We start from the raw sequence: 13,402 nt of genomic DNA on the forward strand, positions 1-13,402 counted from the left end.
TGGCTGACACCATCAGCCTTCTAGACTCCACAGACACCACTCTGCAGCCACAAGATCACAAAATGGAACCAGCTCACCACCCAAAACAGCGCCATCATGCAATGTGTCCACTCCTGATCAAACGCGGACCCCTGCCCTCACCACACGTTCAACCTCGGCAACAGCATCATCAGCAGCAAACTCACTGACATCTTCAACATTTCCCTCACTACACTTACCCATATGAATGGAAACACGCGGAATCAAACCACTATGCACGAAGCCCTCTGCTGACTCCAGTGAGCTCCAAAAGTACCGACAGATCTCCCTACTCTGCTTTCCTGACACAGTCCTTAAGAGCGCCATCAATTCACGAAATACCTAGGGAATAACAATCTTCTGGACACTACCCAAACAGGTCTTCACGTCAACCACAGCATAGAAACTGCCCTTATCACTGCCACAGATGACATCAGAACCCTCCTGGACCAAGGACAATCAGGTGCCCTTATCCTCCTTAACCTCTGAGCAGCTTTCAACACTGTCTCTCACCACACCCTAATCAAGAGGCTCCACCAGATCGGCATCCAAGATGACACCCTCAAATGGATCACATCCTTCATAGCCGACAGAACTCAAAGAATCCTCCAATCTCCTTTCTCATCAAAGCTCAAGAACATCAACTGCGGCATCTCCCAAGGGTCATCCAAAATAGGGTCCTTTTTCTTTACTCAAACCAGATTCTGAAAACTAACATTCCCCAAGTCACTGTTTGTCCTGCTGAGACCGATATCCTTCTTTAGAGTTGAAATGTCGACAACCAAAAAGAAAGACCTTACTTTTCATGATTTAAATGAAGAACAGTTGCTTTACAGATAGATGTTTTGAAACTCTATATGGAGGCTGTCTTTGTTTAGATACATCAAAGATTAGAGAAACACCAGTGATTCTTTGATTGTGTTTCTTTTTTGTATTGTGGTGTCCTTTTTTGCTTGGGGGGCACTTTTTTTCACCATTGGTTCTCCGAGATATCTTATCCCACAAGGATTGTTCGCAGCAATAAAAAGTGTGTCTTTATATATTTGAGTACTGCTTGTAATGTTTTGAATCGAGATGTTTATGACAGATTAGTAACTGTCCACATTGTAACATTTTGTTTGATTAAGTCAGTGGCAGAATTTTCTGCCTGAATAGGTATTTTCTTAAAGTGATCTTCACGTGTGCTTTGTTACATCTTTGAAAACCCTCTCGAGCCACTAAGTTTTACTACGGTGTCATCAGCAGTGGGCATTAGATGTTGTTCACGCCGGATGGCCCGATTGGGTAAGCGCATATCAATGCAAATTCAGACTGCTTTTGGCAGCTTGGGTTTACGAGCCACCACAAATAGAGGACAACCCAGGTGGCTTCCACCTTTTCAATGTCCACCTACCCTTCCCTGTTCGCGTGTGTTGGGGCGACTCATCCCCAACACAAAAAAGTACTTCACAGGGCAGTGTTATAATGTTAAAGCTTCCAAATATTAAACAAATGTTGAATTGTGAAAATACTTTATCAAGTTTTATATGATGTATGTTGTATGACTGACATAGCAAACATTTTCAGGGCTTGGATTGTGCATGGGCTCTAAGATTAGGGAAGAGAATGTGGCATTAACGGCCAGAGCTGCCGACTCCAGTCGATCCTCGGCGCTGGTTCAACATCCTGTGATTCTGGTAAAATCAGTGCTTGAAATGGAAAAATAGAATTGCAGGTACTCTGTCAGAGTACCTGCTTGTTTCTGAGAAGTGCCGGTACTCTCCAATTAAAAGAATTACGTATTTCTTGAGAAGTGCAGATACTCTCCCTCTCAAAATAAAAAAGTGCAGGTACTCAGTACCAGACAGTACCGGCCCATTTAAAGCACTGGAGTAAAATCACTGCTAGTAGCGAATAAGCTGCTACAATTTACTCAAAAAAATTGCCTCTCGCACATCGGCCGGGTGCTCTTGGCTGCGGCCTGGTATGACCACCCCATGCACGCCAATATACCCGATTCAGGCGGGAAACCCCCGATTTTTTAAGAAAAACTGCTTTATTTTGGCTGTCAAGCTTGAAATTGCCTTTGCTTCAGCAGAAGCCAGTGGGGGAAATACATTCTCCCGACTATTGTTCTAAAATCCTCCCTACGCCTCTTCTAGAAAGTTGGCCTGTATGCAACCGCCACCAAACCAACGGCGGTAACGTCGCTGTACCGGTTGGTGGGGGCCACACATCGCTACATTTTATTTAGGTTCAAATGTGGCGTCCGCATTCTCCGAGAAAGGCAACAGATGGCAGCAGTACAAGGGCTTCCTTAGGCTGCGAGGAGGTGGGTGGGGTTCCTTGCGCGGGGGGCTATCGCCCGGCCGTGAAGGTCGCGGCGGCGGCGGCGGCGGCGGCCTGACAGACTCGGTCCCCCTGCGAGTGATCTTCCACACCAAGCTGGCTTGTTGCCGGAAGAGGCGCGGCCACCGTGGCAGGGAGGCGGGGACGGGGCGGCCCGGCCGAGAGCAGCCTGCTGTCAGCCTCCACGCTTTAAGGGGCGGCGTCAGGGCTAGAGCTGTCACTTCTGCTCCTAACAGCGCAGTAGTAAGGCGGCAGCGGACTCCGCTCTCGGATTAAGGTTGAGGACTGGGACGAAGCAACAGTCAGTCGCCCGTCAGCAGCGTGTGCGCCCTCGGCTATGCCGCGATACGAACTGGCGCTCATCCTCAAGGCCATGCAGCGGGTGAGGCCCTTTCCTTCTTTGTGTCTTTGTCCTCCACAGGCGGCCCCTGCACGAGGGCAGCTGTCCGCGGCAGCACGAGGTAAGTGCCGGGCGGGTGCCCGAAGGGAGAAGGGGTGTGTGCGCCCGCGTGCCCGCTGGAAGCGCGAGGCCAAGGAAGATTCGAGGTGCCTCGAGGGAGTGGCGTCAGCTCCAGGTAAGGGCAGTCCACGTGGAGTGCAGACAGCGCAAGGTGAGGTGGCGAACCCGCAGGCGCTGTAGGCACTGATGTATAGGGCGAGATGTACGTGGAGACAGCTCGGTAAATAGTAGAGGCGGGATATGGTTGCAGCAGTGCAGTCACAAGTTGAATTGCTGTAACCGCATGACCTGTAGGCATCGCTGTATAGGGGGAGGTGTTCGTGCAGATGGCACAATAATATAGTTCAGCAGGGAGTGCTGGCGACACCACACAGGGCTGATTGTGTGTGCCCACAGGGATTGCATGGCAGTCCAGGTAAGGGCTATGTGCACACCAAGGTGGTGCTGGCTGCATGCCATCAGTAAAGGGATTCAGGCACAGGGAAACAAATGGAAGGGATGACGGGCCATGAGTCCCCTCAGAGGCTGCAGGCGATGGAGCTTATGGAAAGGGGCGCTTTTCACCTATAAGGGCTGCAGACAGTAAAGTAAAATTGAGGTGTGTTTGAAGTAAAAACAGTTGGCCAAAATGCAAGACAGGGTTGTCTTTGTATTTTTGGGGGGTGCACCACAAGGCAATGCGTGTTACCATGAAGTACACACAAACAGTGCAGTGGATACTGGCGTGGTGCAGTGTGAAAGCTGCCGGTGAAACAGCATCAGAGTTGTGGGGGCGGTAATGCCTTCTATCAATTTCATAACATGCAAGACGGTTGCCTGTGTGCCCGAGCCTACGGACAGCACAAGCGAATCTGTTTGTGTTTGCACCCCCACGAGTTAAGGCAACAAAGCACGTGACCTTATTGGAATCGTGTATCGGAAAGTTCTCTCGGGGGGACCAGGTCTTGCAATACTTTTAACAAATCGGAATTAACAAATCACACGATAAGGAGTGCCGAAGAATGCTTGCTATTACACTCTGCTTCCAGCGGCAGCCTTTTTTTTTAAATGCTTGCCCTCTGTAATATACCAGATTCCAGTAACACTAAAATATTTTTACACAGTGTTCCACTTCGCATATCCCGCATGACATAGTTCTAAGGGTGTGCGAAATGTCTTCTCATAAAAGACATGGTGCCCAGTTTTTTTTTTTTTTTTTTTTTTTTTTTTTTTTTTTTTGTCTTTGTTTTTTTTTTTTTTTGTCACTCGCCTGCACTCATGTTTTTTTGGCCTGGGACTTCTTTATCATTATCAGGCGTTAACCCAAAGGAAGCGAGAAAGGGGGGCAAGAAAGAAAAATAGAAAGCCATTTACAACAGTGAAACATGTTAAAAAAAAAAAAAAAAACGAGAGTGAGAAAAAGACAGGAAGTGTAGGGCAGTAAAGAAAGAGGCATAAATAAGGGGAAATAAAGTCTAGACAGGCTTCATATTTGCAGCCGGAGCATTCGGCAGCATAGGCCACTTAAGAAAAGCTTTGGCCCTGCACTTATTTAAATTTTACAAATTAAACCCTGTCAGTGTCATGTCCCTTATCATTTTGGAGGTGATCAAACTGCATTTGAAACAGAATTGTCTGTTTACCATCTTGCCCAACTCGCGCCCATCGTTCTTTTTTCCTTCTCAGACTCGTGTTTGAATCATAGCCTTCTTTGCCTCTTAGTATCATTTATTTAAATAGCCATCTGCAGAATGATGTTAAAATAGGTCTCAAAATCGAATATGACGTAATAAAGTAATATAATGTATATTGTTGGTGATTATTGGGGATGCAGGAATGGGTAAAGAGAACTGTTTTGTTGTTGTTGTATTCTTTTCTACTGAATTAGTGCTTCCCTGAGTGATTTTGGATTAGAAGAATATAGGTTTGTTGAGGAGTTCACATGAGCAAAACATTATTCATTTTCTTTGAACTGGGAAAAGTAGGTTGAAGGAGAATCGGGCTCTGTGTTACTTTACACACAGGAACATCTATACGTCAAAAGTGTGGTGTTCAATTTTTATGGGGTACACAGTGTTAGCGTGTAGTGATCTTGACCATGCAATGTCACGCTGTTCCAATTTATTATATTTAAGTTACATTTTATGTTAAATTTTCAAAGGTTATGAATACATTTAACATCTGTGAAAAAAATGTGAATTGTATTGGGTAAGACCTTTCTGGAATCCTTGAAGGTGCAAGCAAGACTATTGTCTTGGTAACAGTGAGTCATCCATTAGTGGTTGACGTCCTTGGATAATTTGCCTGGTGGAATTTTTTGGGCATACTTTTTGGAACTGCCTGGCTCACAGTGGATTCTGCAAGTATACAATGGGTGGTTTTGGTTTGTACATGGGTGCAGACCTCATAACCCTCTTTCTTTTAGTAATATCCATTTTTCATATGTTCTATGGTAGCGATTTCCAATGTTAGTTCATAAGGGTCTGGGGCATTCCAGACATTCAGAACAGCACATAAGATGACGTTCGCATACAATGAAATAATTGTAAATTTATTTGTGTAGTCAGTGGCTGTACTAAAGATTACATAGCACCAGTCCATTTGGACCTATGTGGTACATTACTGTTGTTGATGGTCTTGTATTGCATGACTTTCATATAATCACCATAGTTAAGTAACAGTGTGAAAGTGGTGACCCCATTATGGTCTGTCTCCTGCCCCCTCTCTGTTGTTGAGATAACAGGAGTACTGAGTAAGGCCTCCCTAGTTGTGGTGGAGTATGCTCTGTCACTCGTTTTATTTGTAACTGACAACATACATATAATCCTTATATTTTGCTCTTAGCCAACCAAGGTTATTAGCATAATGTTTTATTTGCAGTGGCTTATAAAGTACTCCGAAAAGCAGACAACCAACAATTTTCAGTAATTTCCACCCTTGTGTGTCTCCTTTAGTTTACAAGTGTTTAGACTTTGCTGGGCATTTAACAAATTAGAACTTCCGAAACGTCTGCAAAATGAAAACTAAAGTACACTCTATTTTATATTTTGCAAATGTTTGCACTGATACAATGGCCCTCTCTATCTAGAGTACATCTAGAAGTGGTAGCCAAACATAATATGGCAAGTGTCAAAGGCTCTTTTTTATGAGGGTTACTGTTCTGTACTTTGAATGTTATCACCACTTTTTCCACATTGTAAAATGTCTGCAGACTAGTATAAATCTGCAGATCTCAAATTATCTATCTGCGAGTTGTCCACTTGGGTAGTGCTTTTTCTTAGCTTTTTTTAGTAGAAGCTGTTACTAAATGCTGGTGATAGATGCAATAATCGTAAAGCTACTACTCTGAAGATTCCTAACAGGAAAGCTGGCTCAGAATAATTTCTCAATTATTTTGCCCACTCTTTTAAAAAAAAAAAAAAAAAAAAGTTTCTTGACGCTATGCTTGAAACTGAAATAGCTTAAAAAAAGGAAATCCATTATAATAATTATTGGAGTAACATTACAATGTTAGTTGTTACTAAAGAGGGAAGTCTTACCACCTTCTTAAAGCTAATGAGTCAGTTTTGATCTGCCATTAGAGGTACATAGTTCCGTAGTCTAGTACCAAAAATGTAGAATCTCTGCTCTCTTCTTCAAAGGGGAGCTATGTAAGAACCATATTCAGTCAATGAGCACATAGTTCAACAGAAGACTAATTCTAGGACTGCAGGTACCAATGTACTCTGGAGTCTCACAGGGAAAATATTCTGGTAACAAAAGGGCATTCAATACTCTGAATGGCTGCCTAGTAAAAAAAATAGTCCCAAAGAGTAGATGAGCAAAAAGAATTGCCACATATTTGTACATTAAGCTGTATGCAGACAATAGAGAGCCTTAGAGCTTCCATATAATGTGCAGGCATGATGTGGCCGGATGACCTCCTTCTGCCATCAAATTTTCTTTGTTTATTTTCTGTAGAGGTGGTTTCTTCAAGTAGGGTACTCCTTATTATTATTTTTATTTTTTTTGTTTATTATTGGGAGGGGGGATAAGAAACATTGCAAATCTGGACAAAGTGAGCAAGTAGGGCTGAAAAAGAGCCTGTAAGGGTGAGATTGAGTTGGGGAGTGTGCTTTGGCCGAAGAAAGAGGTGCAAGGTGAAATCAAGTCTGTTCATCCTTCGTATGCTTCAAGTCTGGGCAGCCTCTGTATACTATCAGATCAAATGAATTTGACAATTATGGTCTCCAAAGAAAATCGTTGGCCCTCCACAATTTAAAAAAAAAAAAAATTAGCTACTGTTATTACATTATTGTTGAGATCAGCTGATGAGTATAAAAATTATTAGTTTGAAGACGCTGTCTTATTCATTAATTTTTTTATTCTACGTATCATTTTTATTTGTATTTTTTTGTCCCCCACCAAACATGCTGCCTTTCAGCCTCTTAAGATGGCTCTTGCATGTTGTTGAGTTAAAGTGTCTGGATATCACTAGTGCACACTGAAGTAGATTCACACACCTGATGGATTTGGCTAGTACATTGGTGCGTAAATCATATAGTTTGAGAGAGGAAATGCATATTCTGCTGTCATTGCTTTTGAGGAGCGTGTGTACTAATTTCTGTGCACATCAGCTGTTTCAGTTTCACTGGCAAGCCTTTAGCAAATGGATACTTTTTTTATGCAACAGAAATTAGAAAAGGTGATTTAAAAAAAAAACCAAAAAAAAAAAACAGGTTAGACCACAATTTTGTCATCTTCTGCAGATGGTATTTCCTATTTTTGTATTCTGACTTCTGTTAATCAGTCATTGTTCTGCCCATGCTTACACATTCAGAAATTGTCACAAAATGGAACTATGAATGCAAGCAATCGTTCGTAACTAAAAGATAGGATACTCTCTAGTGGGTCCTCTCAGGCTTGGCTGCTATAGTTAGGGCGTAACTGACAGCAGGGATTCAAACCCATGTGCCCAGATTTTTCTTTAAAAAAAACATAATGACCAGCAGATAGTTTTTCTCATCTCGGTTTGACCCAATCTAATTTTATAAAATCACACTATTGAAGATAAGAATATAGGGTGTGTCCACTTTAGTGGAAGTTTACACATTAAAAAAGACCCGCCAGATTTAACTAATAACACTGTGCTGGTAAGAAGCCCCTGTTGTAATCAGGGGGTGAGGGGGAAGGAACGTGTTAGAGGACCACACTCTCACTCTCTCCTGATCTTATCAGAGAATGGAGATGGATGGAGGTAGGGGAAGCTTTCCTTCTGGTGGAACTATCCGGGCACAAGGTGAAAGTTCTCTCTGACCTATTGACATGTCCGCAGGGTGCTTGTTCAGAACCTTATTCTAAGGTTAAATTTTTTCCCAGCGACCTCAGAAAATGTAAAAAATGGTTCTTGATAGGACTGTAGTGTTGAGGTGCGTGAGTATTTTAGTTCTGCTAATAAAATTATTTAATTTTAGTTTCATTTAAAGATGCAACACAATGAATAAGAGCCACATTAAAGGAGAGATCCGGACCACAAGGTGTCGTACAAAGAAGGATTATAATTTTATTTTCTAGTAGGAGGGGGTATTCAGTTTAGTGTTTGGCTTCTTTCCATTTATATCAAGTGTCCATTCTAGAGAAGCATTTATGGCTACACTAGCTCTCTCCAATGAGCTTGACCCAATGTGGATCCCAAGACCTAGGAGAAAAAGAGAGGATTTGCAAGAAATACAAACTTAATTAAAAGCTGACCACGACTTAAACAAAAAAAAAAAAAACATAAAAATCTGCAACACTATTACTAATATTTAATTATAGTGAACAATTGTTTGGCTTCTGAAAACAACTAATTGCCCACTAAGCACACACAGCACTGGTTTTAAGAAAAGATCTATCCCAGGGTTCTCTAACCTGTTCTGTTATAAGAGCTACTTATGTTCAGTGAAAATCACCTTGAGCTACTAATATTGGTGTTGTAATGGTGACCACCCCATTCAAGATTGTAGGCAGTGATCACATCAGTGCATCCAGCAGGGTTATCAACAGTAAAGTAAATACATAATTATCAATTTGAAATGCCTCTACAGGAGTAATAAAAAACACCAATAGCTGTAATCCGAGTATCACCCGAAAGTAATATGTCTCTTCAACACCACGTGATTTATCACTCAAATAATATCTTTAAATACATTTTGAACATTCATCCATTTTTTTTTTTTTTCTTCTACAAACATCAGCTTATGGGTTCTGAAAACACACATTTCTATCTCAAATGTTTGTTTTTAATTTTGCTATACATATATTAATTCAACCTAGCAAATGCTTCTGTGTTAGTAGGCTGGGCTGACTTCAGGAGAGCTACTCGTTGGAGACACGTGATCTATCCTATTTCGTGTGTAACACATGGTTCTTTCTTGTTAAATAAGTGGCATAATAATTGTCTCTAAGTGATCAATCTCAAAGAGCCATTCACAGGGCGCTCTCTCGCTCTTGCTCTCTCTACATATAGATATATGCTTATATCTATATAGATAGAAATACATTTTAACGAATTTAACAGTGCACAGTAAGGAGAAGTTGAAATAGTCTTTTTCTGAATATTGACATATATGTTGTAGGAGTAAGTTATGAATTTGTTGTTAAAGGGTTGGTAATCTCTTCAAGTACATCATTGTTGATGCAAAACACATGGCCTCTCATGGAGAGTTGAACCAAAAAGAAAGCAATCGTTTGCAATGCAATAGGTCTTGCATTTACTTCAGTTGTAGCTATTGGCATTGTAAATGCATAATTGGACTTTTTTGCTACATTAATTGGTCAACCCGGATGCATATTTTGGTCCTTTTTGCCACATAACTCCAGTGGCCCTGCATATAACTAAAGAGCTAGTAGGCCTATTGGAATATATATATATATATATATATATATATATATATATATATATATATATATCTTTTTTGAACAAGGCTCTTAAAACATAAACTACTCCCAGATGCAAAACATATTTATTTGACGGTTGGTTCAGGCACCATTGCCGTGGGGCAATGAATAAATAATTGTACTCAAAGAACATGTGCTTACTGGATCACTGTCCCTTTACCGTAGTCTGGGGAGTCGAACAAAACACCCATGATTTTTCCACACGCTTGAGGAGAGCCACCTCACATGATATTAATGGTCCTCAGTCAGTCTTGGACTGAAATATTACTTGCAAAATATTAACCATTGTACAGCATAATCAACTGTAAGCTGTCCTCAAGGTTATTTTTTATAAAGACACACACACGCAGCTCTAGTTTCACAGACTCCCAACATGTGTAGTTCATCTAATCAGGTTTCTGCTTTGTATCCGCAGCTTCTATCGCATCATAAAAATAAAACTACAAGTCCCAGAAAGCAAAGTAGAAACATAAACTAAATGAGCAAATCACACATCGAATTAGGGAGCTGGACAACTCTATTACTACTACTACTTCAAGGGCTGGTTTCCAGCATGTATCACGTTATAAAAATAAAACTACAAGTCCCAGAATTAATGTGTGTGCTGCAAAGAACATGCACTAAGCAGAAGTGAGTGCATATAATGTAAAAAATGCCAATAAATCTGGTGATTAATGCTCTTTCTGGAGAGACCATGTACTTTTGTCTAATGGGACCTTGGACTCATTATAAGGTAGCGAAGTAGTTTAGTGTACTTTCTGGAGAGAGAACATAATTTTGTCTAGTGGAAGCTTGGACTCATAAGATAGTGCAGAGGGTTAATGTACCTGCTGCAAAGAACGTGTGCTAGGCAAATCACAAAGTGCTTATAATGTAAAAATGTCAGAATAACTCTGCCGATTTATGTTCCTCCTGGAGATAGAATGTACTTTTGTCTACTGGGAGCTTGAACTCTTCTTAAGGTAGCGCACAGGGTTAATATACCTGATGCAAAAAACATCTACTAAGCAGATCAGAGTGCATATAATGTAAAAACAATACCGCTGATCGACTTCTCTATGTGAGCGCCATGGCAGCCACAGAGCGTAGACAAAAGGAAAAAAGTAGTCACCCACTCTAAAGTATATTGGCAATCGTGTAATTATCGCTGTAACAGGGTCAGTGTCCAAGGCGGAAACCAAACTGCTCCAAGGCGGGACAAATGTAAAGCATTTACCAATGACATAGAGTGATTTTTTTTTTTTTTAATAGGAAGCCCACAAACAAATGAAAGTGATGGGGATGGTTAAAATCCCACAATACATTCAACAGGTCAAAGGGCTTGAGCACTCAACCTAAAAAGAGGAGTTTTCTTAAAGTGAGCAGTGGAATGTTAGAGAGCTTATGTTACAGGAGAGAGATAAACACAAAATCGAATAAGAAACAAGTGGATAAACACTAAACCCACTTGCTAAGTCCACAATAGGTCCTTCACAACGTGACCTCTCTTGCTTTCTGGGAGGTGAGACCTAAAAAGGGTAACATTTTTGCCAGTTATTTGAAAACTCCACTAAAGTTTTATAAAAGCTACCTTCAAATAAACCACCTTTGCACATTGTACCAAGGCGATCCAAGTAACAAAATGTTCTCTTGCCCTTCAAATCTCCAAAAACTTTCTCCGCATCAGAGTCCATTGCTTTGCTAACATAACCTTGCACAGTTAACGTTGTGGTTGTAAGCTGAATTTTGTGTCCAGGTGTTAAACTACTGGGCTTCCCAGGACTTGGATTATCATACATTCTTATTAAAGTTCTATCCAAGTATGGATTATATAAATCCTAAATTAGAGGTAAGCTTTCTCTTACGCTGAAGTGTGTATTTAGTACCCTAATGGTAGGTAGATTGGGTTAAAAATTCTTCAAGACAGAAGGGTTCAAAGAAGAATGTATTTGCACATGGCAGTGGCAATGAAATTACCATGAAAGGCAGTGGGAAACCCCCTCACTCTAATTCTTGTGCCTGAAGAACAATACTTAAGAAAATAAAGCTGAACTGTGACTTTTCTTCCCTTGCAAAGACAGCAGATGATGATGCCTTTTATTATGGCCTCATTAAAATGGGAAATGGGGCGCTCCGAAGGGCAGGAGTCAGGCTGTGTTTTTATCCATGAACACACCCATCATCCATCCATGTGATGAAACAAAGGATCAGGCTTCCTTTATCTCACCTTTAAATAGTAAACGATTCGAGGAAGGTCATAGATTGAACCGTCTTTCCCCTCTTCAGACCTAACAAAGAAAGAACCAACTTAAATAGCTTACAAAGAAGGCGTCTGTCAATCTTGATGAAGCCAACCCTGCAAGTAAACTTGTTTTGCTTTGATTTGTTAGAATATTAGCTCAGCATATTTTTTTTTCTTTTTTTTTCCCCGCATTAACCCCTAGGGCTGGGTGCCATGTAACTATAAGCATGGACCTTTTAAAAATAGTTGTATAAGCCCTGGTGAGGTAAAACAGCCAAATTAGTTTTTTCCTCATTGTAGTGAATGGCCTCCATAGGCTAGAATGGGGAGACTTTATTTTAATTTTAAAAATCCTCTTAAGTAACAGATACCAGAAGTTTGGTATCAAATTAATTGTTAAAATAAATCCCACTAAATCCAGTTGTGGGATTTAATATAACTTATTCAGGTAAAGAGTTTTAAACTTTACCTGAAAAGTTGCCCACTTCAGCCGTGCAGTGTTTCTGCTACTGTGCTCTGATTGGCCAGCCTAGGCTGCCTTTGAGGTGTGAAGTGGCCTGGCTCAGGACAAAGAGCTGTGCCTGGGGGAGGAGATCTCCCCTCAGCAGATGAGGGAGCAGGAAGGGGGGAGGGCTGCTAAACTGGTCTTCAAAGGCAGAGAAGGACATTTGGAGCAACCCAGCAACACCCTCACATCCTGCAAACCCAGACAATTAGGTGCCCCCTTGATTAGATTAGGAGAGGGCAGGAAAGGGGTGTGTTTAGGATTTTTAGCCACACCAGTGGGTGGGCTCAGCCAGATGTAACCTCCAAAATCACTTTCAGCCATGATGGATTTTTGAGGAATGTTGTTCCCTGGGATTGATTTTTTTTTTTTGCCACACTTCCCAGGAAGTGGTCATCACAGGGGGAAGGACCCTGCCCCTGATTGGAGAACCAGGCCCCCCCCCTGTTTTTCACCCAGGAGAAAGGATAAAACTGGCAGACCTGCACCCACACCTCAGTTCGCTATCAGATTCCAACAAGGAAGAACTACAGAAGCACTGCCCTGCTGGACCCCTGACCTTCACCCGGACACTGCACTCTGGAGGACTGCACCAGCTGCACACTTGGGCTTCACCACAAGAAGGACTTTGCCTGACTTCAACTGGTTCAAGGAGGGACTCCCTGTTTGTTACAGGTGAAAAATTGCTAACCAGAGTCCCCTGCACCAACTCCTGAAGAAGCCGACCACTGCCCAGTGGCCAAAAAGGAGTTTGCGCCAGGTGCATTCTGGGAGTTGTACACAAAAACAGTGACAACGAGGAAGATACTCATAGGATATGGGCGCTCACATTCTGGGAGTTGTAGTTCGCATCCCTAAGGAGCATCTCGGAGCTTCTGGAACTTTGGGGTGAACTGGGGACCTCAAAAGAACATCTGGAAGAAGATCCAGAAGTTTCGAGAACTTTTGAAAAAAAGCTCCATAGAAGGACCGA

General features: G+C 41.7%; 1 protein-coding gene across 1 annotated transcript in view; it reads left to right on the forward strand.

Annotated features, from left to right (window-relative positions):
* The first annotated feature begins 2,525 nt into the window (after positions 1-2,525).
* MRPS6 (mitochondrial ribosomal protein S6) overlaps positions 2,526-13,402 on the forward strand; it is a 112,619-nt gene continuing 101,742 nt past the window's right edge. Inside the window, exon 1 of the mRNA XM_069202494.1 lies at positions 2,526-2,728. Within this exon, the coding sequence (XP_069058595.1) occupies positions 2,684-2,728 (45 nt within the window). The 5' untranslated portion in view covers positions 2,526-2,683. The remainder of the gene's footprint in view (positions 2,729-13,402) is intronic.

This window comes from Pleurodeles waltl, chromosome 8, assembly GCF_031143425.1.
Source record: "Pleurodeles waltl isolate 20211129_DDA chromosome 8, aPleWal1.hap1.20221129, whole genome shotgun sequence".
In the NCBI taxonomy this organism is placed as follows: domain Eukaryota; kingdom Metazoa; phylum Chordata; class Amphibia; order Caudata; family Salamandridae; genus Pleurodeles; species Pleurodeles waltl.